Source organism: Lacerta agilis, chromosome 2 (genome assembly GCF_009819535.1).
Source record: "Lacerta agilis isolate rLacAgi1 chromosome 2, rLacAgi1.pri, whole genome shotgun sequence".
Taxonomy (NCBI): domain Eukaryota; kingdom Metazoa; phylum Chordata; class Lepidosauria; order Squamata; family Lacertidae; genus Lacerta; species Lacerta agilis.
The window spans coordinates 74,187,865-74,215,023 of record NC_046313.1 but is presented as its reverse complement, the minus strand read 5'-3'; the positions used below and the strand labels follow the sequence as shown (position 1 = coordinate 74,215,023).

The 27,159-nt window shown below is 40.8% G+C and overlaps 1 protein-coding gene across 2 annotated transcripts in view; it reads right to left on the bottom strand.

Moving 5' to 3' along the window:
- Nucleotides 1–2,951: 2,951 nt before the first annotated feature.
- Nucleotides 2,952–27,159, bottom strand: part of ATG7 (autophagy related 7) — an 89,266-nt gene continuing 65,058 nt past the window's right edge. Inside the window, exons 18-19 of one of the 2 annotated variants that reach the window (XM_033140776.1) lie at nt 3,994–4,064; nt 2,952–3,243 (exon numbers count right to left, since the gene is read on the bottom strand). In XM_033140776.1, coding sequence (XP_032996667.1) covers nt 4,032–4,064 — 33 coding nt within the window. In that variant the 3' untranslated portion in view covers nt 2,952–3,243; nt 3,994–4,031. Of the gene's footprint in view, nt 4,065–27,159 lie in introns of both variants that reach the window. The other variant, XM_033140775.1, reaches the window with a different exon arrangement.

Below are 27,159 nucleotides of genomic sequence, written 5' to 3'. Positions count from 1 at the left end.
GATATGTAATTGTTTTATCTCTGGTGATGTTGTTGCCAATTTTTCTCTGTTTGGATTTATGATTTTCTGTACTGCTGGCTTTTGCCGTAATAAAACTGACTGACTGATATGCTGAATTAGCCTATTTATTGTGGGGGGGGGGCTGTATTTTTTGGGAATCCATATCTATAGAAAATGGTTCCGCTTTAGCTTCTACCCCAAACATACCTAAGGGCCAATTCACAAACTGAGGGTGTAGTCATAATCAGTGTATATAATATAAATTCATGTTAGCAGGGATGCAAAGAAAGCAGCAGCTAAATGCATATGCTAGGAAGTCCCACATCGAGACTCACCTGAGCCACAGACAAACTTTGCTACCTGGCCTCAGGCCACTGTCTGCAAGATGAGGATAACACTACTAATCAACCTTACAGGCCTACTTTAAGAATGACTGAGGTAATGGTTAGGAACAACACTCAAAAGTGCCAATGCCAAGGATGGTAAAACTCCAGCCATTTCACACAATTATTTTGTTGTTGCACGACACAGTTTATCAACTTGGCCGACCTAGACAAAAGACTTAAAGTCTTAGGCAATATTCTGAAGATCAGCCTTTGCCCTCTGTGACACTTGTGCAACTGCAGTATTATTCCAGTCTGAGTAATATCACTGTGTAGTAGTTTAGCCTTTGTTCTACAGGTACCCTATGAAGATATTGCCTTTGGGCTTGCCCAACAGTCTGTTGCACACATGTGTAGCAGTAACGTCTACCTAAGATAAATATTGAGGATGTCAAAAATGACTCATATTACAGCCTAAATCCTTTCCAGTATGCACAGCACTCATGGTGTACGAAAAATAACCACCTTGTCTTGGAAAAGACATATAACTCTGGAAAGGCAAAAAACCAAACCAAACAAAAAAAGAGAGCTATGAGATAACACTCTTAGCAACTGAATTCAATCCACTCCTGTATAAGAGTGATTGAAACAACAACAACAAAACTCTGAACTCCCCCCAAAAAGTTTGGGTGGGACAGCATCTACCTAGAGAACCATTATGTTTCTTGGGTCAGGCAAATGCAGTTTTAAGGTTGCCTGCCTTATCCCACATCAACAGTAGTATCAGCAATCACACCAATGCCAGCTGCTTCTCACTTGCTTCCCTGAGATGCAGTGGGCAGTTTAATGCGAAACTGGTTGCTTAGATCTCACCCGCTGCTCTTGCAGGAACAACAATGTCCCTTTCCCCACCTGAATTCATGCCTGATTACAGAACTGAAGCATCCCTGGTCACCTTGATGGACAAGAGAGGGATGGGGGAGAGCAACTCTGCTAATTCCCCCAACAGCATTCAGTACCATTGACCATGATATCCTTCTGGAGTGGCTCAGTGGGCTAGGAGTCTAAGGCATGGTGAGACAGTCATTCTGCTTCTACCTACAGGGCTGTCTCCAGAAAGCAGAGTTAGATGGCTGTTCCTCAACACCACTGAAGTTCTGCTGTAGGGTTGCCCATAATTCTTTCTTGTACCCATTGTTATTTTAACATATTTTATGAAACTTACATAAATGGCTGCCAACTATTAAGACCTTTGGGGGGAGGCCTTCTTGAGTATACAGCAGTTGGCCAGTTTTTGGTATGCCACAACACGAGACAAGGGCCTTCACAACAGTGCCCCCACCATTATGGAGCTCCCTCCCTTCCCGAATTTTTTATGTCAGACAAGAATGCATTTGTGTGCCCAGCCCTTTCTTATCTTACTGGTTTTAGCTGATTTTGTATTTCTGGATGTGTATGAAAATGTTATTGTGTATTGCGAACTTGAAGTTTTATTGTGACCTGCTCAGGCAGGAAAGAACAGGTTAAGTAATACTTATTAAAATGATAATGAAATGAAGACACAATTAACTTGGCAACATTAGTACAGACTGATGCAGAGAATATGAAGGCCTTTGGTCGAGGGCAAATAACTTAATGTGGGAGCAGGGGATGACTAAAAAAGACTCCTCCTTTTGTCTGTCCTGAATCTCCTACCTTTCAGCTTAATTGTATGACTTCTGGTTCCATTGTTATGACAAAATAATAAGAATAATCAAGACTTTTACTTTTGGACAATCATGCCAGCAAAAACACACCCATTCATTCCCCAGAGCTCAAATTTAAACTTCCTCCATTATCAAACTACAACAGTAGATGGTGGTGCCAGAAGTCTATCTATGCAAACAAGGCAGTGAGTAAAAGTACTTGGAAGTTCTTTTAATGTACATTTCATTCATTAGAATAAAATCTTTCATTATGTTTTCCTCAATTAAGTGCTTAAAACATTTTACAAAGGGGGGGGGAGACAGCTAAAAGCAAGAGCGCCATTCTGGTTTGTAAGGGGAGAGGAAAACACAATAAAGTTAAACAACAGAAGGTTTTCTAAGTCACAGTGGAGTACTTCTGCACAGCACAGACATCTGGGAAGCATATGTACAGGAAGCAAGCTCAGTCTTATACAACTCTAAGTTACTGGAATTACTAAGCAAGGAAACATTGTATTACCCTGTGCTTAAAATGTCATATATAGCTAAAACTCTGGAAGGGAAAAACAGTTGACAAATTCAATCTTGATAATCCAAACGTCAAGACAGACATTCATTGGAGAGTTTTCCTGGGACCCCGAGCTGTTTTGTACTCTCAGCTAATCAAGACTGTAGAATTTCAAAACAGAGTTTCCTGTTTCACTATCTACAAATGACGTCTGTGCTGGTGACTCAGTGCAAGCTGTGGAGTACTAAATTTTCCCAGTGTAGAGTTCTAGTCTGTCATCAGAGATGCTGAATTTCCTCAGCAAGTAGTGCCTGAAGGCCATTATGCAATTTCATTATTTTAAATTAAAAGATTGCACTTGCATACACATGAGAACTGTACTTCCTATTTCTGCTATTGCTAACGTACAGCTTCTAAGTGTTGATATTTTTTAAAAAAATGCACACCCCTTCCCAAGAGCTAGATTAACTTACTAGATAGAAAAACGTAAGACGAAATAAACAGGGGTTTCGTAATTAGTAGAAATAAGAAATCAAGTAGAGACAAGATTCAGTGAGCAATATGCAGGTTAAAAGTATGCTGTTAACATGATATGCCATAATCTGGCTACTTTGAGCCTCTCCAGATTTGTGACTGCAACCAGAAACGATTTGAGAAAGTAGTCCAATGGCAAAGGGCACAAAATGCTAGCATGAAGATTCTGCACAGCTGTTTCATTGTTTATGTGCTGACAAAGAAGATAAAATAATACTTCTATTAAAATCAGTAAATAACATAGTTTCCCTTATTATTATTATTATTTAAATTCATTATACTTTGGAGGCTCATGGCATAGTTTTGGTGTTGGTGGGCAATCACCTCACTATGGAGGCAGCAGAGATGAACTATTAGTATTGGAAGGAAGAAAATCATATGTTATCAACTACCATTTTTTTTAAAAGGCACTAAAGTTGAGAATATATATAGAGTGTTGGCATATACAGGAAGGACAAGGTTGGTAGCAGAATAACCAGAGGAAATGTCTTTTTGAGAGACTAAACATGTGGACCCCATCATTCTATTTATTCTCAATGTGACTAATTTCTTATTGTCTACCTCAGAGACAAGGATACATTGGCCAGAAATCCCTGAATTTGTTTCAAAAGGCATTAATTTGTTCAGAATGTTTACTTAAAAGAAAGTGGGAAACTGGGAGAAAAATAAACAAAGAAGTTTTCTTCAGAGGTATTTTAAATATAAGCTATATTTAGAAGCTGGAAAAAATAGAGAGATTTTAATTTTAACTCTCTTATATATGTATTTCTCACACACAATAGAAAGAGAAGAAACACTCACAGTACAAGTGCCTTGAATTGCAATACTGTCCCATCCCAATAAAAGTTGTGCACCGTTAAGTGTTTCTATTTACAACAGCCACAGTTAAGTAAGCAATCGTTAATTTGTCATATGACTGACAAAAAAACCCACACCAACACACCCTGAAGTGGGTCATCTTTCACTTCATTCACTGAGCTTTCAGAGTGTTTCATCATCGCTCATGTCCCAGATCTGAAATGGAAAAAGGAAGAAAAATGCTGTTCAGTATCTTCAGTGCTCTTTCATATCATTTATACAATTGGTAATTTCAGGTATGGCATAACATAGACAGCCTCTTTCTTACATTAAATTATGAGGCAGCAAATGCCAGAACTTTTATGTTACTATCTACTACTACTACTACTACCACCACCACCACTACTATTAACTTTTTTACCCTACCACCACCAGGGAGTTACAACAATTTACAATTAAAACTTTAAACAGGAGTTAAAATACAGTACAGTCACAGGAATAGGGTGGGCCCCAAAACCACACATTTCAGGTGTCAAAGGCCAGGGTAAAGAGGTGTCTCTTCAGCATTTGTTGGAGGTTATATAGGGAAGAAGCCAGAAGTACCTCTGAGGTGGGAGAATTCCACAATTTCAGGACTGCCACAGAGAACATTTGCCCCTAAACTTCTGAGGGAAGCGAAACTACCAAGAGGCACTATTTTTTAAAAAAGACTGGGGGAGCTACTTGCAGGCTATCCAATATACCATGCTTGGGCATGCTATGAGAATGATACATAAACCAAACTGAAACACAAAACGTTTTTCTCAATTCAAGGTACTGGTAAACCAGTCTGAAGATTTATTAGAAAAGAGTCAGGTGGAGAATCATCCTGTCCAACATGTAAGATAAATATGCCAATTATCACAAACAATAAGAAAGAAGTTAGCGTAATCCACTTTTAAAAACTTGACAGAATCTTCATACGGAAACTTAATAGATCTAATGTTATTTCAAACAAGTAGCTTGGTAATTAAAGGTGTTATATTGAAAATCCTTCAAATTAGTTTTTTAAAAAAATCTACAGCACATGCACATCTAAAAAAGGCAGAGCTTCCCAAACTGTTCATACTGTATGAATTAATATAACTGATGAAATGCAAGTACCGGTAGATATTTCACGCTCACTTTGCCTGGACATTTATTTGCTAGTTATGCCTGCTGCCTTGGAAGTTATGGGGGTGGGAGGCAGCAAGGCTCATAATCTATAAGGAATCCTCCCTCCAGTCTTGTTGAAAGTACGAGTTGCTAACTTTCCTTTCTAGAATGGAACTAATCTGGATGAACAATGTGCTCTCTTACAATATACTTGATTCCACTTCATCTCATGGCAACACATACCCAGCTGGAAATACTGTGTGGAAGCCAAAAATGAATGGAAAAGAAAGATTGTATTTTTCTTGTGCTTAATATTTTAGTTCCATGCTTTGATCATTTGCAGGCGGGGATTTTGTTAGCTGTACACCCCCAAGCTACACTTTATACAGTATAAATATGATAAAAAATTTTTTTATAAAATACAGTTAAGTAAGGAAGTACAAAGAAATCAACGTAACGCATACAACCATTATTCAAGAGCAAAAGAAGATGTGCTCAAAAGGGAGCTTGTGTTTACTAAACCACAGTGCTACTTTACTATTACATTACATGCATGCATCTATTGTAGAGGGAGTACTCAGGATTACGTGTGCTTCAAATTTGGTGCCAAAGCTGGGCTCTCTTGGAATTTGAATGAAATTCCTTGGATGGGAATGCTATTCCATTTTGAAGAATTGGTTTTTAAAAGCTGTATTTTGAGAGGCTGAACCTAGACATACCTCTTGATTTAATACTGTTGCCTTTTCAATTACAAGATTCTGCAGCAGCCTACCACAATCTAGTGCCTTTAAAATGTTTTGAACTGGAAATCCCATCAGCTCCAGACAGCATGACCATCTGGAAGGCACTAGGTTGGGGAACGCTTGCCCTACAGTAACCAAAGAATTTAAACTAGGTATGAAGAGACTTTGCAAATAGGAAGGAAGGAAGGAATAATTTTATTGGCCAAGTACCAACAATCTTGGAATTGTGATTCGGCTACATTGCAATATAAACGTACCTTATACAACACTATTCCACTCACAATACAATAACACAGCAAAGGAACCCCACCCATAACTGGCCTCCCTTTCCGCTACATAACTACAAATTTAACAATTTAATGGCGCAAGGGTAGAAACTGTTCCTGTGCCTAGCCGTTTTTGTATATAAAGCCCTGTAGCGACGTCCAGATGGAAGTAAATCAAACAGATGATGACCGGGATGCAAAGGATCTGCGACAATTCCCTCTGCTCTCTTCCTAACTCGGGTAGCATAGTGTGTCCCTATTGAAGGCAAGCTGGCACCAAATACTCAAGGCTGACCTTGCAACCTGCCAATTCTGCCGTTCTCTAATGTGGAGATAGCCAATATGGTGCTCCCCAGATTTTGCTGGATATCAGCTGCCATATTGGGGTTCAGTTGGTAGTTTGCAAGAGGCAGTTAAACTGATGCTGTTGCTCAAGACTATGTAACTTGCGAGGTTTCAGTTACAACAATTTGCTGTCACATTTGGCTTTTATATGATTCAGTAGAATACGAAAAGGTCAAAATGTATAGCAGATCATTTTTTGGGACATTACATTCAAATTTATTGGTCCATAGTTCTAGGCCAATGGGGTTCATCATATTAGTGAGAATGTGGCAACTGGTTGGAGAGAATAAAAGGGCAGGCTAAGCACCGTAAAAGGGTTAGTCTTTGATATATCTCTTCACCGTCTCCCAAACAACTTAAGCAGCAGCAAGATTCCAGAGATGGGATAGGAACTGAGAAATCACTGTTGCTATAGGCAACAGATGAAGCAGCAAACACCTTAAAGCTGAAATAACAGAAGGCAGAAGCTAAGAAGGATTCCAAGTGGGGAAGAAGAGTCCAGCAGCTGTCATTCTGAAGACCAGAAGTCAGTGTGTCAGTGGTTGGTACCTGACCTCTGGTAAAGACTTCAGTAAAGCTTGTAAGGTAACTGTGGCGAAGAAAACCTGATCAGAGAAAGAACTGAGGCAAAGCTGTATATAATTTCAGGTGAGATCATGAACAGGGAAATCATAAACTCAATGTCAAATTAAGGCTAGTCTGTAAGAAAAGTACACACCTGAGCAGAATACATGAATGTTCCAGTTAGGTATTGGCTTTTAAATATTAACTTGGGGTTTAAATTTCAGGTTCATATTAAGCCCATGCAGGACTATATATCTACCACCCCCGTATGTGTGAAATTATCTTGTACAACAGGAAGGAGATAAAAACAGGGCTTTACCCTTTCTTTTCCTATTCATTCACAGCTAAAAACAATTCTAGATGAACCAAATGTTTTTATGTGGAACAATGAAGGCTTTTCACCTGCTTCCTGCAACAAAGCTGCCTGAAAACAATTACTTACTCAAGCAGAAGTGGAAAAACATGTATCAAGAGTAAGAAAACTTTAGCAATTCAGTACAAAGAATTAGATGTAAGGTTGAGGGCATGTGTATATTACAAAATTATTTATTAATATAGAATAAATCTATAATAAGCATTTTCTTCTCTTCATGCATTACATGCATTACATGTTCCTATAACTCTGTGTATAGGAACTTCTGAAGTAAGATGATAAGGAGTGCATTGCAGGGTCTGGTGAAGGTCGACAGAATTCTGCATCTCCAACCACGGCCAGCTCAAGGCCGCTCACTGTCTAGGCTGTATGGGTAAAAATGACTACACTGAATATAAAAATAAAGAATGAAATGATAAAGAGAAAGGGTGTGTTAGACTGTTACCAGGTGCACTTATTGCCTAGAGTAGCATTTATATTAAAGGCAATGTCAGAAAAGACTTCGTGAAAGGCTGCAGGTTTTTAACAGCACAGCAGCAAACAAGATTACTGTGCCTTTCCTGAACTTGTTAAGCTTCTTAAAAAGTATCTGAAGAAGTGTGTATGCACACGAAAGCTCATACCAAGAACAAACTTAGTTGATCTCTAAGGTGCTACTGGAAGGAATTTTTTATTTTGTTTTGACTATGGCAGACCAACACAGCTACCTATCTGTAATTGTTAAGCTTCTGTACATCTTTCACTGCATCAGTTTACTCCCAAATTACAAATTTTCGCACTCCAAATTCAACATTTGTTCACTTTATCTCATATCTTCCTTCTTTCCCCTTATTTTTAAAAGATTCTTTCATTTGGCATTTTTGCAGCTAAACATGCAGACCTTGTTTCTCCACATTCAAAATACCCTGGGGGGAGCTGGTGGAGCAGTTTGACTTCACCTTCCTGAGACATACTCCACTGCCTCTGGAGGCAGAAGGATGCCAACAATACTTTGATGAATAGGGAATGTTAAGCCAAAGCATGGGAAAGTGTGAACGCATAAGTATGTGAATACTCACAGTCAGAAGTGCTAACTCCTGAAAAATATTGTGGGGGCCCAACATGACATCCTGACACCACATGCACAACATCCCAAGGAGCCAGGGGGAGGAATCGAACGTGGTGGCCCCCATCATCCCCCCCCCCGTCCCACTGCCATGCAAGGAAAGGAGGAGGAAGTTGCCCCAGCCAGTGGTGGTGAGATGTCAGTCACCGAAGCAGCATCATGCCCTCTTCTGCCCTCAGAACAATGTGGGGCACCCATCTCAAAAATACATTTGGGGTCCCAAAGTGCCTCAGCCCCTAGGAGTTGGCACCTATGCTCACAGTAAAAGCAGCAGGTTCTTCTCTGCCCACCAGCCCTCCTCCTGCCTCATGTGTGAAGTCGTGGTGTGGCTTAGTGTTAATCCAATTTTACTGTGAGTGCTTGTGCATTCATATTTAGCCTTGGTTTGGCTTAGCGTTATGTGCAAACCCGGCCATCATCTACTGGATTTTAATTATTACCTGGATGTCAATTACATATATCCAATTGTATCTTTATTCTCCCACCACTTTCTCTCCTGGCTACAATCTTTTTAATTTAACAACTACAATGCAAAATCAACTTATCTTTTATTGAAGTGCATCTGTCGCAGCATGTTGCTATGTGCACTTTGGACAATCTGTATTATAATAGCCCTTGCCTAAAGAATCATAAAATCATAGAACGGAAGGGACCACGAGCATCATCTAGTTCAACCACTTGCAATACAGGAATCTTTCACTCAATGTGGAGCTCAAACCCACAACCCTGAAATTAAGAGTCTTGTGCTCTACCGACTGAGCTATCCCTCTGGAGTATAAATGGTTTGTCCCATTTATACATATATACTCAGTCATGACCCTCTTATTTATGTAATAAAGACTGCGTTTACGGCTCTCCACTGCTCACTTAACTGTATCAATGCTAATTCTATGTTCAATACACATTTGCTAGCAAGATTATTCAACTGATGCTTATTCAAGCAGAAAACATTCCTGCTAGATAGAAGTCCAACCCTGAACATTATAATTTATCTTTTTTAGAAGAAAAGAATGAATGACATATTAAAAGTTTCACCCCTTCCTTTTGTATATGAATGCTACATGTCTGTTGATGGCGAACTAAACTTAGGGTAGTCAATATTGTGCTCTCCATAAGCAATATCTGCATAATTCTAATCTATCCAACATTTTAAAATTGAATTAAACCTGAAATGTTTTATTTTAGAGAGAAGTGAACAAAGTTTAAAGATTTACTTGAGTGTCAATAGGTGTATTTATGTAAAAGTTGCAAATATTTTCCCACAAAAGAAAACTCATCATAAAACAAGGGAGGTGTCCAATGCTGGTTATTGTGATTTCAAGACGAACTCATGCACAGTACAATTCTAAAGACCTGAGAGGAGGAGATAAAGGCGCTGGTATCTAAAGAATCTGACGTTTCCTCTCTTCAGCTCACTGAAGCAGAAATGACTTCTTCAGCAACATGTGCTATAACATATGCTGTAGAGCAGTCAGAATTGCAGAGTATGCTGCAGATGTGAGTCAGTACCTTAAAGGCTTCCAATTGCTTACAAGCCAAACAGCTTGTTTTGGCTCTCAACACTGTCTCCCCTTATGGGACCTACTTTGATCTTTTTAAGCTATTATACAAATGCAATTACATTCATTTTATGGGATCAACAGGGACTAGAGAAAGAGCACACTAATCCCAGTGTGAGTGATGGTGTGAGAAGCTACTTTTTGTAATATGAATCGAGGGCTGCAAATATCTTTAGCGCGTTCCCAAAATGGGACTGTGCCGCAAAGCTGCAAAATGAATTCTCTCCATAAAGCATCTTAATACAGCCAGCAGATATATAGTACAAGTAAGATTCCTGGCCCCTTCTTTCATAAATGCCCTCAATTTCTTTCTTAAATTTACTCCAAGCTTTTACAAGAATAAGGAACCTAATGTTCAGAAAAATGTGCTCTTATGACTGTTAAATATATCTCCTTCCTAAGAGTTGAAATTGTTAGTTTATTTATCTGAACACAACCCCCCAAAAGCCAGGCAACAGAAGATAATGCAGACAATGTGATTTATATGAGTGCACATTGGAAGGCATAGCTGTGGTTTATGCATAGTGCTACTCACTGGAAGGATAACAGCACAACATGCTGCAGAATTACCATTTTGAATAACTAAGGTTTTTAAAAGAACCTTCTCTCTCTCTCTTTTTACTTACTACAACCACCATTTAATGTTTAAGGACATGGCACCCTGTTGCACAACTTTGAAGTCCAACAATGGCTTCAACAGGTTCCTCCTCACTGCCGCTCTTAAAGCAGGTATTGTCAGCTTCTTCAGACTCAGAACCCTCTTTTCATCCAAACATGCACTTGGAGATCATATATTTACCATATACAGTATTTGCATGGTGGTAGTGCCCCTGTTGCAACCCACCTTGGATCAGGTTTTGAGCCACTGCTGAAGACCAGTACTCTAAAACAGTCAGGGATCATCTCCAGCCCACTCTTCAGCTCCAAGCAAAGAAGACAGACAAGGGAAACCTGTCTGTCGTGCTGCAATTTGAAGGTGCTGTCTAAAGAGCGGTGCCACCTGGAAGGAAAAACCTCCTGCCGTTCTCTGAAGCTTGGAGCCAAGGAGACGCCACATGGCGGCTGATGCTTCTACCAACCAATTCAATCCACTAGTGGGGTCTGAAGTGAAAGTAACTGAGCAGGAAAGATCTTGGAGTAGTGGTGGATGGCTCAATGCAAACATCACAAGTGTGCAGAAACCTGTGTATTATTATTGATGATGGTGGTGGTGGTGGTGGTGGTGGCGATGATGATGATGATGATAAATAATCTTATTAGTTGCTCACTTCCTAAGACTGTGTCTCAAAGTAGTGAGGCCTTGAGTGGTTGCCCTTAATTTGAGGGTACCAAATAGAATAAAGGGCAGTGATAATGGATGCTCTGTCTTGGTTGTCGCCATGATTGAAGACCCAATTTCTAAATTCACACCTACTAAAGGATAAATATTGATATTTGGAGATTATACGCCCTAGGTTTATCTTGACACTTTTGTGCCCAATCTCCTATCCTTAGTTGCTCCAACCAGAGCTGCCAAGTGTCCCGGATTGGCCGGGATCCTCACGTTTTTTAATGCGTTTCCCGCTGCTCTCCCGGATCCCTGGAAAACCCGGATATTTCCCGGGATATCAAAGGACTGCTTTCTGCCCGGCTCACAAGTCACGGGCAATGAAGGGTTAAAGGCGAGAGGGAGAGGGAGAGGCCACAAGGTCTGCGCTTCGGCCACATGGCCGCTAGGTGGGGTGGTGTCCTATGAAACTGCAGGGCAGACGCAAGCGGGGAAGAGAGCGAGCGGGTCGCACGACCGAGAGTCTCCGCATGTTCGCTGGCTGGGAGCCGAGTGATGCCGAAACTTTTTCTAGCAGGGAGATGAGATGGAGCAAGAGCCTCCTTCCCTTCCCACTGTAGGCGAAGCAGGGATTGGGGCAGCAGAGGGGACAAAGTCCTGGCAACAAACAAGCTCCTTTTAGCCAGAAGCGCAGCCCAAGCGCTGCTTTGCCTCAGCGGCACAACGGAAAGATCTCAGCTATTAAGTGGGAGAGGGGGGTTTAAAAGGTTTTTTTCCCCTCTTCTCGGCATCCACCATGCACCCTCTTCCCACGACCCAAGCAGACCAGGTTTTTTTTATCACTCCACCTGCTCCTTTAACACGCTCACTTCTTCCGTGCCAGCTTTTAAATGTGTGCTGAGAACTTCGCTGTTTTGTTTTTATATTGTATATTGTTATACTGTTGTAAACCACTGTGACATCTTTCTGTGTTGCAGCAATATATAAAAATGTAAACAAACAAACAACAGCTTTCCTCCCTATTCCTGGCTGATGGTGTTGTTGTTCATATTTAAAATAGCAACCTTTTACGTCTCCCTCTTGGGGTACATTTGAGTCCTATACCAGATTGGTACAGAATTTTTCTGTCGCTGAAGGGTTAAGGCCAACAGTGTGAGAGATGTAAGAAGGGGCTCGGTTCTTGCAGGAAGTTTTCTTGTGAGGGGCTCCTGAAATCTCCAGTTGACGTTGTGGTGGCCAGTATTTGGATTTCCAAATCACACCCACCCTGTCCTGGGCCTTTTTCAGACAGTGTCTCTGCCCCTTCGCACAAAGACCCCCTTTCGGCGGTTGGCCTGCTGGGCTGGGGGTGGGTGGGAGACTGTACTTGCACAATGTACAAATATGGAGTTTACATTGCTGCTCCGCCCACTTTTGCTTCTGGCTCCGCCCACCACTGCCATGTGACTGTCCCCGATAGGTGAGGCTGCTGATCCCTTATTTTCAAATCCAAAAGTTGACAGCTATGGCTCCAACTAGCAGAGCTAGGTGAGAATATGGTCCCTCAAAGGCATTTAGTCTATGCCATTATCTAAGATAAGCTAGATCAATTCTGGCTGCTATTGAGGGGATACCCAACTGAGCACTAAGATGAGCCGACTAAGTCCCAGGAGGAAGCCCCCCCCCATAAATTAATTCTGTAGAACTTCTAGTTCAGATTTGACACCACTTCCCCAAATTTCAGCACCGTAAAGCATTTGTGCAATATTCTTTGACACATACCGGTAGATCTTAAGGGCAGGAATAGCTGTCCACTCTCGACTGGAAAAACCTCTATAACTGCCCAGTAGAATGAGCAAGCTTGCAATACTAGTGTCAGTTGAATTAGGAGTTGAAAATGTTCTGGACTGGGTTAATAAGGAATAAATTTCTGCTCATCATGAAGGCTACCAGGACCAAGAACTCCTAAGCCCTTTTCCCTAACGATAAGAAACTGGGGCTGCTAGGGGGGGATTTCTAAGCCCAACAAATAAAAAGTGAATGAGGCAGTGAAGTGGTCCAGAGATGCCCAGCTGGGGCAAAGGGGAAGATAGGCGTGTATGTTGGGAGAGAGAAGGTGCCTATCTTCTGTGCCCCCCCCCCCCAGTGCATGTCTGTATGAAAACTGTAAATTATCATTTGTGTTTTTTTTGTTTTGCTCCATGTCATGAGCTTTTTCAGGAAGAAATTGTGAATGTGTTGGATTTAAATACCGGGAGACAAGATTGTACTGTAGAGCTATAATGCGTGGCCTTGGGCTGGCAAATTCCTTAGTCCAAAGTAAACAGGCTACAAGAACAGCTCTGATCATCTCTTTCTTTACTTTGGCACCATTTAACTCACTTCCCTAAATATAGATCTTGTTTTGTGTAAATTGGCCAGTTCTTGCTACACTGTCCATTAAAAAGATATACTCTGCTGTTCAACTCCATATATGCGCATCTGATTCTAAGCCCATCTCAGCTACACACAACTATTTAGCTAAATGGTTTTTTATCATTTTCATCTCTTGCTTAGGAAGAACTAAAAGTGCAGAATTCATTTATCCAGGCCAGCTAACCATTTACAAAACAAGCCAAGGAAACAGTTTCAAAATTAATCAATTTTTAAAGACAATGTTTTTAAGAATTTTAGGGAATGGAAAACACCCCTTTAAAAAGTGGATTTAAACACACACACACTATAATAACAATAAATATATAAATAAAAGAAATAAATTCAAAATGTGTATATTCTGTTTTAGTTTACAAAAACTGATGGTAGCTAACAAATATCATAAAACCAATATAAAATGCAACAAAGCTCAACAAAATCAGCAAACATAAAGCGGAGCAAGAGAAACCAACAGAATTACCGGTAATCTAAGTCAGTGTTTTTCAACCTTTTTTGGGCAAAGGCACACTTGTTTCTTGAAAAAAATCACGAGGCACACCACCATTAGAAAATGTTAAAAAATTTAACTCTGTGCCTATATTGACTATATATAAAGTAATTCTCTTGAATTTTTCAATTTTTCCCACGGCACACCAGGCAACATCTCGCGGCACACTAGTGTGCCACGGAACAGTGGTTGAAAAACACTGATCTAAGTCATCAGTTAACTCCATCTTAGGCAAAGCCCTGCTGTAAAGACTTAGACCAAGGGTAGCCAACACAGTGCCCCCCCCCCTGTTAATTTTTAAACTACAACTTCCATCATCCTTGACCATTGACTATGCTAGACAAATCAAAATATCTTTGCCTGGGGACAAGAAAACATCAGATTTGGTGACAGGCAAACCTATACAGAATGTACTTGCAGTGTTTCTCTTGGTATTAAATCCCACTGAGTAAACCCAGGTATTGTGCTGCGAGATCCGTAAACAATTTTGTTGCGCTTGCTTTGTAAAGGTTTTTATAGCAAGTTCTGCTTTGTTCAAATTAAGATCTAGTCTTCACTTCTACCCAATAACCCTCCTTTCCATTCCCCCCCCCCCAAATGTCAACATAATCATTCACTACCATTTTGGCTAGTTGGAGTTCTGGCTTCAATTTTACATCACCTAAACTGTTTAGAGACAGCCAAGCTTGCAAAGCAGGCAGCTTTAACTGGGATTGCTTATTTTCAGTTTCCTGATTCTGAAACCTGTCTGGGCCACTCTGTCTGGGATACCTGCCCTCTTGGGATTCCCTGTTTAAATGTTAATTTGCTTTGTTATTGGGCACAGATGAATTTACTTAACTCTGGAGCATGTTGTTGTGTATGATTAGTCCCATTATAATTGGCATGGGCTTGGAAAACCTGGTGTTGTAATATTTTTACGAAGGTGGACCTTCTCAGTAGAGACCTAAATTTTAAAGCCACAACAGTGCTAAAAGACAAAAAAGGCAGATTCACTTTTGCTAGTAGTTGCCAAAACTAAACTGACAACTATATATGCCCCAAACACAAAACAACTAGAGTTCATCAAAAAAAACAACCATTAAACAAATTCCTCTCCTTCTCTGAAAGGGAAGCAATCCAAGGAGGTTAAAGGGAAAGGGACCCTTGACTGTTAGGTCCAGTCACAGATGACTCTGGGGTTGGGGCGCTCATCTCGCTTTATTGGCCGAGGGAGCCGGCGTACAGCTTCCGGGTCATGTGGCCAGCATGACTAAGCCGCTTCTGGCGAACCAGAGCAGCACACGGAAACGCCATTTACCTTCCCGCCGGAGCGGTACCTATTTATCTACTTGCACTTTGGACCGAGCAACATTAAACAAATTCCTCTCCTTCTCTGAAAGGGAAGCAATCCTAGGGGGTTACTGCAACCTAAATACGAGAGGCACCTCCCTAAAACACATCCATCCTACAACCCCATGGGCTGCCTTCCTCAGAGGGAAACCTCAAACAATTAGAGACTCTTACAAACTACAGAAAGTGCTAAGAAACGGAAGCTGTGTTTGGTGCGAGCAATTGAAGTTTAGAGGTAAAAAAGAATACACAGTATTAATAGCATGAGGATGAAGAAAGTTTGGCAGTACTTGCCAGCCGTTACAGAGTACACAAACTGGTCTCCTGAGATTCCATAGTGGCAACATTTTACTTTTAACCAGAGATTTAAAGAGACATTTAATTTTCTCTTTGGCATCGTAACTAGCTGAAAGATATTTTAGGACACAGTCATCAACTGCTGAAGCTGTACAACCTCCATTTATTTCAACGTGGATTTTGAATTCATCTCACAGAAATTAATGGATGTTCCAAATTAGCAAATCTCAAGAATATTTTCATACAAACATAAATATTCTTGCAAGAGACATCTATCTTCACAAATCATATCAATAAAGTATTTTTTTTAAAAATTAAGTCTTTGGAAGAAAAGCAAAATAATCAGTTTTGCAATGAGAATCCCTATGCACTAACATCTGCATCTGTAAGATCTGTTTACCATGGCTGTATTTATTTCTCTGAGCAACAAAGTCAATGTTAGGTGTATGGTTTTAAAACCTGAATAATTTGAGGCTGTTGGTTGGTTTATTCTAATTTTTCCCCACCAAGACTTCCTAACAGCTTGCAGGTGCAGTTATAAAGGCTTGTCCTTGGCTTGTCCAAGAACATCAAGAGATATTAGGGAACATCTTCCTGATATTTTGGGTGTTAACCAGCGAACAATTTTAAACAAAAATCCTGGAAGGATGGATGGCCAGATGGCTAATTAGGTGACAAGCAGTGGGAGCTCAGCTGAACAATTACAGGAAAATCAACAGTTGTCATTATGATAAAGGATGGCTTCAGAGTTCGTTATTGAAGTCATATTCCCAAAGGCTGTGTAGGGGGGAATTTACTTCTGAACATAGTCCTTTAATATTGCTGTGTCTGTTTTGGCCTGAAGCTACATATTAGAAATGATAAAAGAAGTTCTTTCATACAGTTTTAAAATCAGAGCAGTTGCACTGCCAGTATCAACATGACAAAATGCTTTTGGCTACAAAGAGAGAAAGCTCTGTAAGTAGTACCAGACAAGTGTGAACAGAAACTTTCCTAGCCAATCAAAGCACAAGCCTTATCTCATCTCTCGCTGTTTTCTACCTTTTTATATTTCAGGCGGATTTAGTAACTGTTGCTTTGGCAGTAATTACAGAACAAGTTCAGCACAATTATTCTATCGTCAGAAGATGGGAGTTTTGTTTTCAGGGCCTTTTCTTCGGTCAGTTCTGTGCCAATGTAACCAGGGCACTTGCTGTGTAGTCTGCGAAAGGAAGTTACGCAGCAAGGGAACTCCGTAAATAATGTTTCCTTCAGATGGGAAAAGGTAACGTTTTTGCTGCACTGTGGATAAAAAACATTGTTCTCCATTTTCCTGTTAAAACTTGAAAATAAGGGCTTAGTATTAGGGGCTGTATGAGCTGCATGGGCTATATTGGGACCTCTCTGAACATTTTGGTTGCACTATTTGCTTTCAAGCAGTGAATCCAAATGCAGTATTTGCAAAGATTAGTTGCAGCTCTGCTACTTTTATGAAGATTGCTGCCTACAACCGGTAGGCATATTGCATTTATTGCACAATATTCTTATTATGAAATTAGTGCACACAACTGAATCAGAATCATTATAATTATGAAGAATCACACACACACACACACACACACACACACACTATTAGTCCCACTGTTTCCCACCCTTCGGCAATTTTTTTAATGCTTAGTTTTCAAATTTTATATCTACACTTATTCAAGTTAATCAACTCCTCTGCCCCACTGCCACAATGTAAAATAAAATAAAATAAAATAAAATAATAATAATAATAATAATAATAATAATAATAATAAAATTATAAATTATTTATACCCCGCCCATCTGGCTGGGTTTCCCCAGCCACTCTGGGTGGTTTCCAGCAGAATATTAAAATGCAATGATTCATGCAGTCTTAAAAGTTTCCCTAAACAGGGCTGCCTTCAGATGTCTTCTAAAAGTCCGATAGTTGTTTATTTCTTTGACATCTGATGGGAGGGTATTCCACGGGGCGGGCGCCACTACCGAGAAGGCCCTCTGCCTGGTTCCCTGTAACTTGGCTTTTCGCAGTGAGTGGAGACGCTCCTTCAGGTATGCTGGGCCGAGGCCGCTTAGGGCTTTAAAGGTAAGCATCAACACTTTGAATTGTGCTCGGAAACGTACTGGGAGCCAATGTAGGTCTTTCAGGACTGGTGTTATGTGGTCTCGGCGGCCACTCCCAGTCACCAGTCTAGCTGCCGCATTCTGGATTAGCTGTGGTTTCCGGGTCAGCTTCAAAAGTAGCCCCACATAGAGCACATTGCAGTAGTCCAAGCGAGAGATAACCAGAGCATGCACCACTCTGGCAAGACAGTCCACGGTCAGGTAGGGTCTCAGCCTGCATACCAGATAAGAGCTGGTAGACAGCTGCCCTGGACAAATAATTGACCTGCTGTGAGTCCAATGGACAGCTGTGAGTCCAAAATGATTCCCAGGCTGTGCACCTGGTCCTTCAGGGGTACAGTTGCCCCATTCAGGACCATGGAGTCCTCCACACCTGCCCATCTCCTGTCCCCCCAAAACAGTACTTCTGTCTTGTCAGGATTCAACCTCAATCTGTTAACCGCCATCCATCCTCCAACCGCCTCCAGACACTCACACAGGACCTTCACTGCCTTCACTGGTTCTGATTTAAAAGAGAGGTAGAGCTGGGTATCATCCGCATACTGATGAACACCCAGCTCAAACCCCGTGATGATCTCTCCCAGCGGCTTCATGTATATGTTAAAAACATGGGGGAGGGACGGAACCCTGAGGCACCCCACAAGTGAGAGCCCAGGGGTCACTCATCCCCCAACACCACTTTCTTCTGAACACGGCCCAGGAGGAAGGAGCAGAACCACTGTATAACAGTGCCCCCAGCTCCCAGATCCTCTAGACGGTCCAGAAGGATCTTATGGTCGATGGTATCAAAGGCTGCTGAGAGATCCAGCAGAACTAGGAATCAGTTTTCACCTTTGTCCCTAGCTCACCGGAGATCATCGACCAGAGTGACCAAGGCAGTTTCAGTCCCATGAGGTGGCCTGAATCCTGATTGGAAGGGATCCAAATGGTCCACACCCTGCAGGCATGCTTGGAGTTGTTCAGCAACCACCCACTCAATCACCTTGCCCAAGAATGGAAGATTTGAGACTGGGTGATAGTTGGCCATATTGGCTGGGTCTGAAGATTTTTTTTTGAAGAAGCGGTTTAATAACCGCCTCTTTCAGCGGGTCTGGGAAGGCTCCCTCACAGAAAGAAGCATTCACCACCCCGCGGAGCCCATCGCTCAGCCCTTCCTGGCTCGCTTTTATTAGGCAGGATGGGCAAGGATCAAGGAGACCGGTGGTCGGTTTCACTCGTCCAAGCAGCCTGTCCACGTCCTTGGAGGTAACAGATTGGAATTGATCCCATGCAAATTCCCCAGCCATGGTGTAATCCTGCGTTATTTCAATAAACCATTTTGTAAATCAGGGTAGTCAATTTGCTGAAGAACTTCCTCCTCCCACACCAGCCTGCTTGCCCAGTAAGGTTGATTGGGAAAAGAAGTAAGGCCTTCCTTAGCAGCTGCAACAGTTTTATGGAACATCTTGCCCCATGAGATTCAGATAGTTCCATCTTCAACTCTCAGACTTTTTCAGTTCCTCAAGGCTTTTAATTTGTCAGGCTGAGATTGTGGAGAATGGTGTTTTATCTGATGTGCCTGATCTTTTAAGTTTGATAATACTGTTGTTAAAGTTTTAATTTGGGGTTGTTATTGTGTGATGTTTATCTCACCAATAGAATTTTACATTGTGATTTCAATTGATGGAAGTCAGCCTGGTGTACTACATGCATATTATATAAAAATAGAAGCTTTTCTTTTGAGGGGGGAAGGATGGGGGAAGGATTAACTCTGCTCTGCCAATCCGATTTCCACCCCCTTTTGAGAATTTTTTTCATACAAAAAAAGGGGGGGGAGTCCTTTGTTAGGAAATTTAGAGTTGAGAAGTTTCATCTCAATCTAAACATTTTAAAATCTAGCCCATCAATGTAATGAAAAGGATGAAAAAAAATCGCAAACTACCATTATTACAATCTTCAATTTAAATAATTCTATTTTACATACTTGAATACCACCACCACATGTACAATTTTATCCAAACAACACTACTTAACTGCGACTGATTTATAAAAACAGACCTCATAAAAGAGGTTTGTTAGTGACAAGACCATGCCATTTATTCTAGTTTTCATATATTCCTTTGCTCTGGCAGATGTTTTGTTGGGTGTGGGTCACCCTGCAATTTTTAATATTCTTTAAAGTCTTGTTTCAACATGTTTATGGAGAATTAAAGTTGTACTTTCCTTATAATCTCTCTCTCTCTCTGTGTGTGTGATCTCAATGAATGAATGATGTGTGACTTAATTTGCCAAGCTTTTGATTTCCATCATCTTGGATGAGATCATAGCTTTCTGATCATAACACTTATTTCCAAGTTCACAGGTGAAAAAACTACCAGCTAGCATTGAAATATTCTCATATGTGATAAATCCTACCTTTTGAAAATCCTTTTCCTTCACAAATTGTTTCACCTCAAATTACATACTTATATAGAACTACAGGTAACTGCATTCTACAGGATGCATTCTTCATTATGGACATTTTAAAAAGTAAAGAGTTATGAAGATGATGATTTTATGCTCCAGCTTTCTATAAAAGTACACTAGGTGGTTACAGCGCTGAACAGTCTAGAAGGCAGCATGTCAAAAAAGGAAACAATGTGAATAGGATGTGATAATGCAAGTTACTTATGGCATCTCAGAATTGTACAGTTGGAAGGTCAACCCCCTGCAATATTTTCAGTACTGAAAAAAGCTGCACCCATTTTGAGTACCAGTGATTGTAATGCAGTCTGCCTACTTCCTGTTCAATAACATTGAATTCCAGTACAAGCAATTAAAATGGTGCATGGGAATCAGACTACAGGCAACCGCCGTTTTGCGTGCACTCAAAGACTGTGTGACCATGCATGCACAGGTAGTTCAGACCTGGAAGACAATGTAACGGGTTTATTTACGGAATGACCCAGAATACAGCTCCCCACACAAATCAGGGGGTGCCTGCATGCTTCTTCTTTTTTTAAACTACCATATTTTTCCATGTATAAGATGCACCCCTCCCATTTTTGAACCCTAAATTAAGAAAATGAAACCCTAAAACAGAAGCGAAAATCTGGGTAATTGGCGGCGGCAAGTTGTTGATCTTTTTGGGGGCGATTGCCCTCATGAGGTGTATGCAGTTCACCATGGTGCAGAAGCAAAGGCAGCAACTGGGGCACCACATGCTCCCCCTCGGTGGCAGCTGCTGCTGCGTGGAAGCAGGCTCCCAAGCAGGATGCCAAGGAAGAGCAAGGAGAAGGCAGCAGCCGCTCTGCGTCAGGCCATGCCGTCAAGCAAACTGAGCTGAGGAAGGTGGTGAGCGGGCTAGGGGCAGGGTGGGAGCTTGAGAGGGGAAGAGGAAAAAAACCGAAAGAAAGGCAAAGGAGAGGTAGCTGAGGCAGCTGTGGTCCAGCCAGCAGGGGGCTTCAGGAGGCGAGCCAGTTGCCAGCATGCAGCCCGGGGGGGTGGGGACGGGACAGCAGCAGGAGGGACTGCCTCAGACCATCCAAGCCAAAATCCCGGAGATATGTTTAAATATTATAAAAATTCCCCCAGATGCCCATGTTCTGTGTATAAGATGACCCCCAATTTTTATTTTTATTTTGCAAAAAACCTTGTCTTATACATGGTATTTAGCATTCTAGATTGCATTTCATATGCTCAAAACTGGCTTAGTTACATTAATAATCCTTATAAAAGCTCTGTAAATTAGGTCAGGTATTGTATTACCTTCCATTAGTGTATGGCAAAATGGAAGAGAGGGATACACAGTGACTTGGTATAAGGTTACCTGGCAAGCTTATGGCTGAGGTGAGATTTGAGCTAGGAACTTCCAGGCTCACATCTCATTTTCTTAGCTACATGAGTTTTCAAACCTATTTAGTTTAAAAAAAAAACACAAAAAAACAACAACAACCATTTGTACCACATTTTTCCAAATCTGCTCAAGGAAAGGAATGTGGAGCAGAGCCCTTGATGGTGATAATCTCAGCCGGCAGTTAGTCACATGGTGGGAGAAATGTCATTCTGAGCTATGTTCGCATCTGAGTCATGAAGAGCTTTAAGGATCAATACCTGTGTTTTGAATTGAGTCTGGAGCCTCATGGGGAAGTTGGCACAAGACTTGTGCCTGTCTATGTCAGGCAGTACTAACTGCAGCTTTGAAAGTCTTCCAAGGCAATCCCATGTAGAGCGAATTGGAGTAGCCATCCCTTCAGGTTGCAGAGACACAGGGAACTATGCAAGGATTGTGTATTGACTTGGAACAAAGGCATGCCAGTTCAACTGAAGGAAAGCGCTGCAGGTTAGCACTGCCACCTGCTTATCCTACAAAAAGGAATGGAGTTGGGAGTTCTGAGTCACTATGTACCTGTTCCAAAAGTGGCAAACGTACACAGCTGAACAGGGCTCATCCATCTGACCACAACCTCCAGGCACTGATTCAGGGCCAAGACAGCTGCTCCGGGCTAATCAAATATGAAATACAGAGTTTGATGTCACCAGCATATTGTGGTTAATAATGGTAATCCCCACTCTGAAAATCCCATATTATAAATATATGTATTTCCCCCCCAAGTACACATTTTTGAATCTACAAATTTAAATTGCTCCCTTCCTTCATGAAGACGTTATTCCGGTTGACACCACAATTTTTCAATTAAATTAGGTAATGTGTGCACAAGGGCTTGGAAACAATAGAGGGTGGCGTTTCCTGGAATAGGGTGTTGCATGACACAGTTGGAAGCACCAAGCCCATGTACACTCTCCCCCTCATTGCAGTGTTAAATCACACAGCTCAACCTTCAGAGAAAAACTAGGAGCAGACACAATTATGTTATTGGCTAGAACTGGGTCACAGGGAATGGAAAGTTCATATTGGAACCCAAATAATAGAGTTTAATATAGCCAATTTCAATTGTTCCAAACTTTAGTATGTTAAACTACACTAAATTAGCTACAGAATTGTTCAGATGGTTACATAATTAGGAGTTACTGATGTTTTTCAGAGTGCCATACGTGTACAAGCCAATATCTCGACAAATGAAGACGTAAACCTTTTTATATGTTATATTTATAAATGTATTTGATCCTGAGTTGCCCTTCTGAAGACAAAAGGGGTCATTTGAAGCCCCTGCTGACAAAAGCGGGAGAGACAGTTTTCACACTCTGCACCCCCTGTGTCACTCCCCAGGTTTTCTCGGGTGAAAAATATCATCTTAGTCCAATTTCAATCCAGATCTAGCAATAGAATGGAGGCAGCTCTGTCAGCCACCCTATGCTAAGAACTGAGCAGGTGGTGCAATTTCTGTTGGCTCATGACTTCTGATATCAATCGACCATGGGATGAAAGTTGGACGTTTGGGGGGGGGGGGTGCCCTGGGCACCTTATAGCCGTCCTTTGGCATAAGTATTTAATTTTTAATTAAAGTTTCCAGAAAGGAGGACTGGCAGATAATAACACAGCACTATTACACTATTTAACCTTTTTTGTCTTGCCAATTTCCAATTTCACTTCAAAGCTACAAGCAATATATTAATACAAAGCTTGCCATATCAAGCATCGCCTTACAAAAGATGTTCACAAGACTGTGTGTTCTGGAAACGAGCATAGACTTCCTGTGGTGCGGTTAAGTAATATTAGCTCTCGCTCTTAACCGTTTTACAGCAACTCCCCTCCCTCATCTTCAGCAATAAGTTTGCCTCTTATTTCCAGTTCCAGAGAAGTCACTGCCTCCACCCTTTAGGGACTTCCCTAGAAAAGGCAGACACCTCCTGCTCAAATGCAATACTAGCATAGACAATATTATATCTCAGCAGACGAATGGCCTAAGATAATCCACACGGACCACAAATATATGATATGGAAATTTCCACCTAGGGATTTATCAGTGCAGTGCTATCCAAAGGGTGGGCTTTCATAAATCTGCATCCTACAAGGACACTACTTTATGCAAACACTCCTTCCTACCAAAGGCTGCTGAGGCAGAGGAAGGTTTGTCAGTCTTTTAATGAAATGACAAGTGGAAGCTCTGCAAATATCTTGAAAGGCTGCAGAGGTCACTAGTGCCTGTAGGGAATGGGGCTGCAATTCCTCCTGGGAGTGGTTTCCACAATATCTGGTAGGCCTCAATAACATTTCTTAAATAAACATGAGATTGAAGATGTTGAGACCCTGCATCCCTGGAATTTACTTTCAAGGGAAAATATGGTCCCTTATTAATATTAATTGCTGACCAGGATCTGAGAGGCTGTCCATCATAGAGGACCTTAGAGCAGACATAGCCAGTGTGGCTTCAGATGTTGTTGGGCTACAACTCCCATCTTCCCTGACTACTGATCCTGTCAGCTGGGAAGATGGGAGGTACAGTCCAGCAACCTATGGAGGTCACCACTTTGCCATCCCTTAAGAGACTTCTCTCATCTTGAAAATTTTATCTTGTCCTTTGAATCTGAAAGACACACACATCCTGCTCCACTGAGGTAGATTTGATTGGTATCCTTGGCCAAGACTATTTTTACAAGGAGATGGTTCTGCATTAGATTTCCAAGTGGTCCTCTCATACATTTAGTGGCAGACCTCCATTCTTCTGGCAGACCTCCATTCTTCTGTAACAATTATATCATTGTTTTCATGATATACCAATTTCTAGAATTTAACTGCAGAATTATCTGAGTTGGGTATTGATTGCAAACAGATTAAACCTTCCTCAATAAGAGTCCTTTAAAGAGTTTGCCTTTAAAGAATTATTCTTTTTAAATCTTGATCCTAATTAGAACTTGAACTGCAGTGCAGCCGTTCCAAGATTTGATTAATCTACAAATTGGAAGAAACAACAAGAGACTGTAATAAAGAGAAGAATAATGAGCAGGTATAAATAAATTGTTTCTGTTTGCAATGCAAAATGAAATCAAGACCACTGCCTGGAAGGTTATTTAATTTAATTAAACTGAAGGCCAAACATTCTTAATATAAACTCATAAAATGCAGCATTAAATTTTTCCTTTAAGCAGGGAAAAATAAAACTGTTTCAAAGTCAAGGGAAATGGGAATTTTCTGATCCAAATGTCAATGACATCCAAGATATTTAATTAGGAAATTCTATGTAAAGGAAGGTTGCAAGTAAGAAAAACAACTAACCCCAGATTCTTAGCTTTCCTTCTACTTAAGGCAACTGGAATAAAAGTCTTCGAAATTCAGCCTAGTACATGCCTTGCTCAGAGCCTGAAAAGGAGATTGGTTTTGAACTCATGTTTAGTTCTCCTGTCATAAAATATCATTACAGACTCTGTTAATGCAAAAGGCTGAAACTCAATGCACTTCAGGAATATTATAAACATGCAGAAATTCTATATTCTTCTAGCATCTCTTCAAGTTTGGATATGGTCTCTTTCTTGATGGTTTATTTTTTGTGGGGGGACATTTGTGAACAATAAATATCCTCATGAAGTTACATTATCCAAACTGCATCTTAATGAGGGATGGCAGACAACTCATATTTTTCTAGACTTCCCTACACTGGAACCTTTGCAGGAAACAGTGTCCTATCTCACAAGGGACAACAAGAGTCCTACACTCCAAGGAAGTGGAGGAGTATCATACCAACCAAAGTGATAGAAGCTGTGTCAGAATGCTGCAACACTTCAATCTATGTAGTTACTGGTTTTAAATTGCAAAGATATGTTGTACACAGCTTCCATACCCTCCTTTGTCTATTTCTTTCTCTTAGGCTATACCCCCTCCATCCTGCACTGTTTTAGGAAGGAAATAAGATCCAGTTTACTACTTGGTTTATAATTTACAAAAGAAGTCAGCAACGTTGCCAGTTGCTCTGCTTTTCCATTTATGCTTTTCCAAAGTAAAGACTTAAAACTGTATGCCTCCGAATAATAGTTGTTTGGGTTCACGAGCAGGAGAGTGCTATTCCCCTCATGTCTTGTTTCACATCAGCATCTGGTTGGCCACTGTGAGAATGTTCAACTCGATGGGCTTTTGGTCTGAACAAGCAGGTTCTTCCTTCTTTTCTGTTCAGAGTTTGCAACACCTAGATCAACGTCAACATAAAATTTGTCTAATATAGTTGTTCAAACTGGAAAACCATGGAACTGAACAAATACCATGTTGGCGACATGTAAATATATATAAATGTCTGTATATCACAGAAAAACTGCAGCACCCACTGGGTGGAAGAAGTCCTCAATTAGCCCATAGTTGTCTTTGAAAGCAGGCATAAATAATAAGTAATGTCTGGGATATGAGATTTCATCATTCTTGGATCCTACTACTATATTTGCTTCAAAGTCTTTCTGAAAGTTTGGGTTCATGCTTCCACAGTGACTTCAGTTTTCTTCACATTGCTGTCTACTTTGTAGTTTCAAATCAAAAGCAGCCTTGCATTATGATTTCTTATATCTGCTCAATTGGCGTATATTATTTCCCCCAGCCATTTGATATGATTCAAATTTTCCAAAGGAAAAAAAATTAAGTGAAGGAAAATCATAACATTAAGGCTTAATAAATGCCCATATCTTAAGCAGCACAAAATAAGACTGAGTAGACCAAGCTCTTGGCAGACTTCTATGTTCCCTGCACCCACTGTCAACAGCAGTCTCTCCAGCTTTCAGTATTATTTATGTACTTTAAATGTGTTTATCTTCCATTTCTTTTGGGAGGAAAGGATGCTTATAGCTCAGTGAAACAAATGGCCATATTCAATAAACTTAGCACAATACAAAAGCCTTAAAACCTTTCGAAATATAGATTGAACTACAATAGATTCTGCAAACACTGACCTAAATAAAAATGACTCATTCCTAAACCTTTTGAAGATATTTACTGATTTACTGGAAGTATCTGCATTGTACCTAACACAGTACTTGAAGGTTAAGACTAGCACTTGCAGTAGTTTCAGGTTAGATCTCACTTGGCCTCAGAAGATGGGTCACAACTTGCAATGAAGGCTGTCCCACACCGAGAAAATATTACTTGTAGTGGTTGCAAAAATTTCTGGGCTAGTGAGCACATTTGGAATTTTGACATGCGGGGAGGAACAACTCCTAAGGTTCCCAGTTGTTAAGGGCTTTATAGGTTAAGGTCAGCACCTTGAATTGACACTGGAAACTCACCAGCACCCAGTGTAAATCGTGTAGAACCAGTGTGGCACATTTACCTTTTCATACAAATCAGAGAATACCTTCGACTTACACAGAATTCAGTGCTTACTCTAACTTCAACAGAAAGCAGTTTATAACAAATATCCTCTTCACATGGATGTCAGTAGACTGCCTCAATATAAAGTAAAGTTT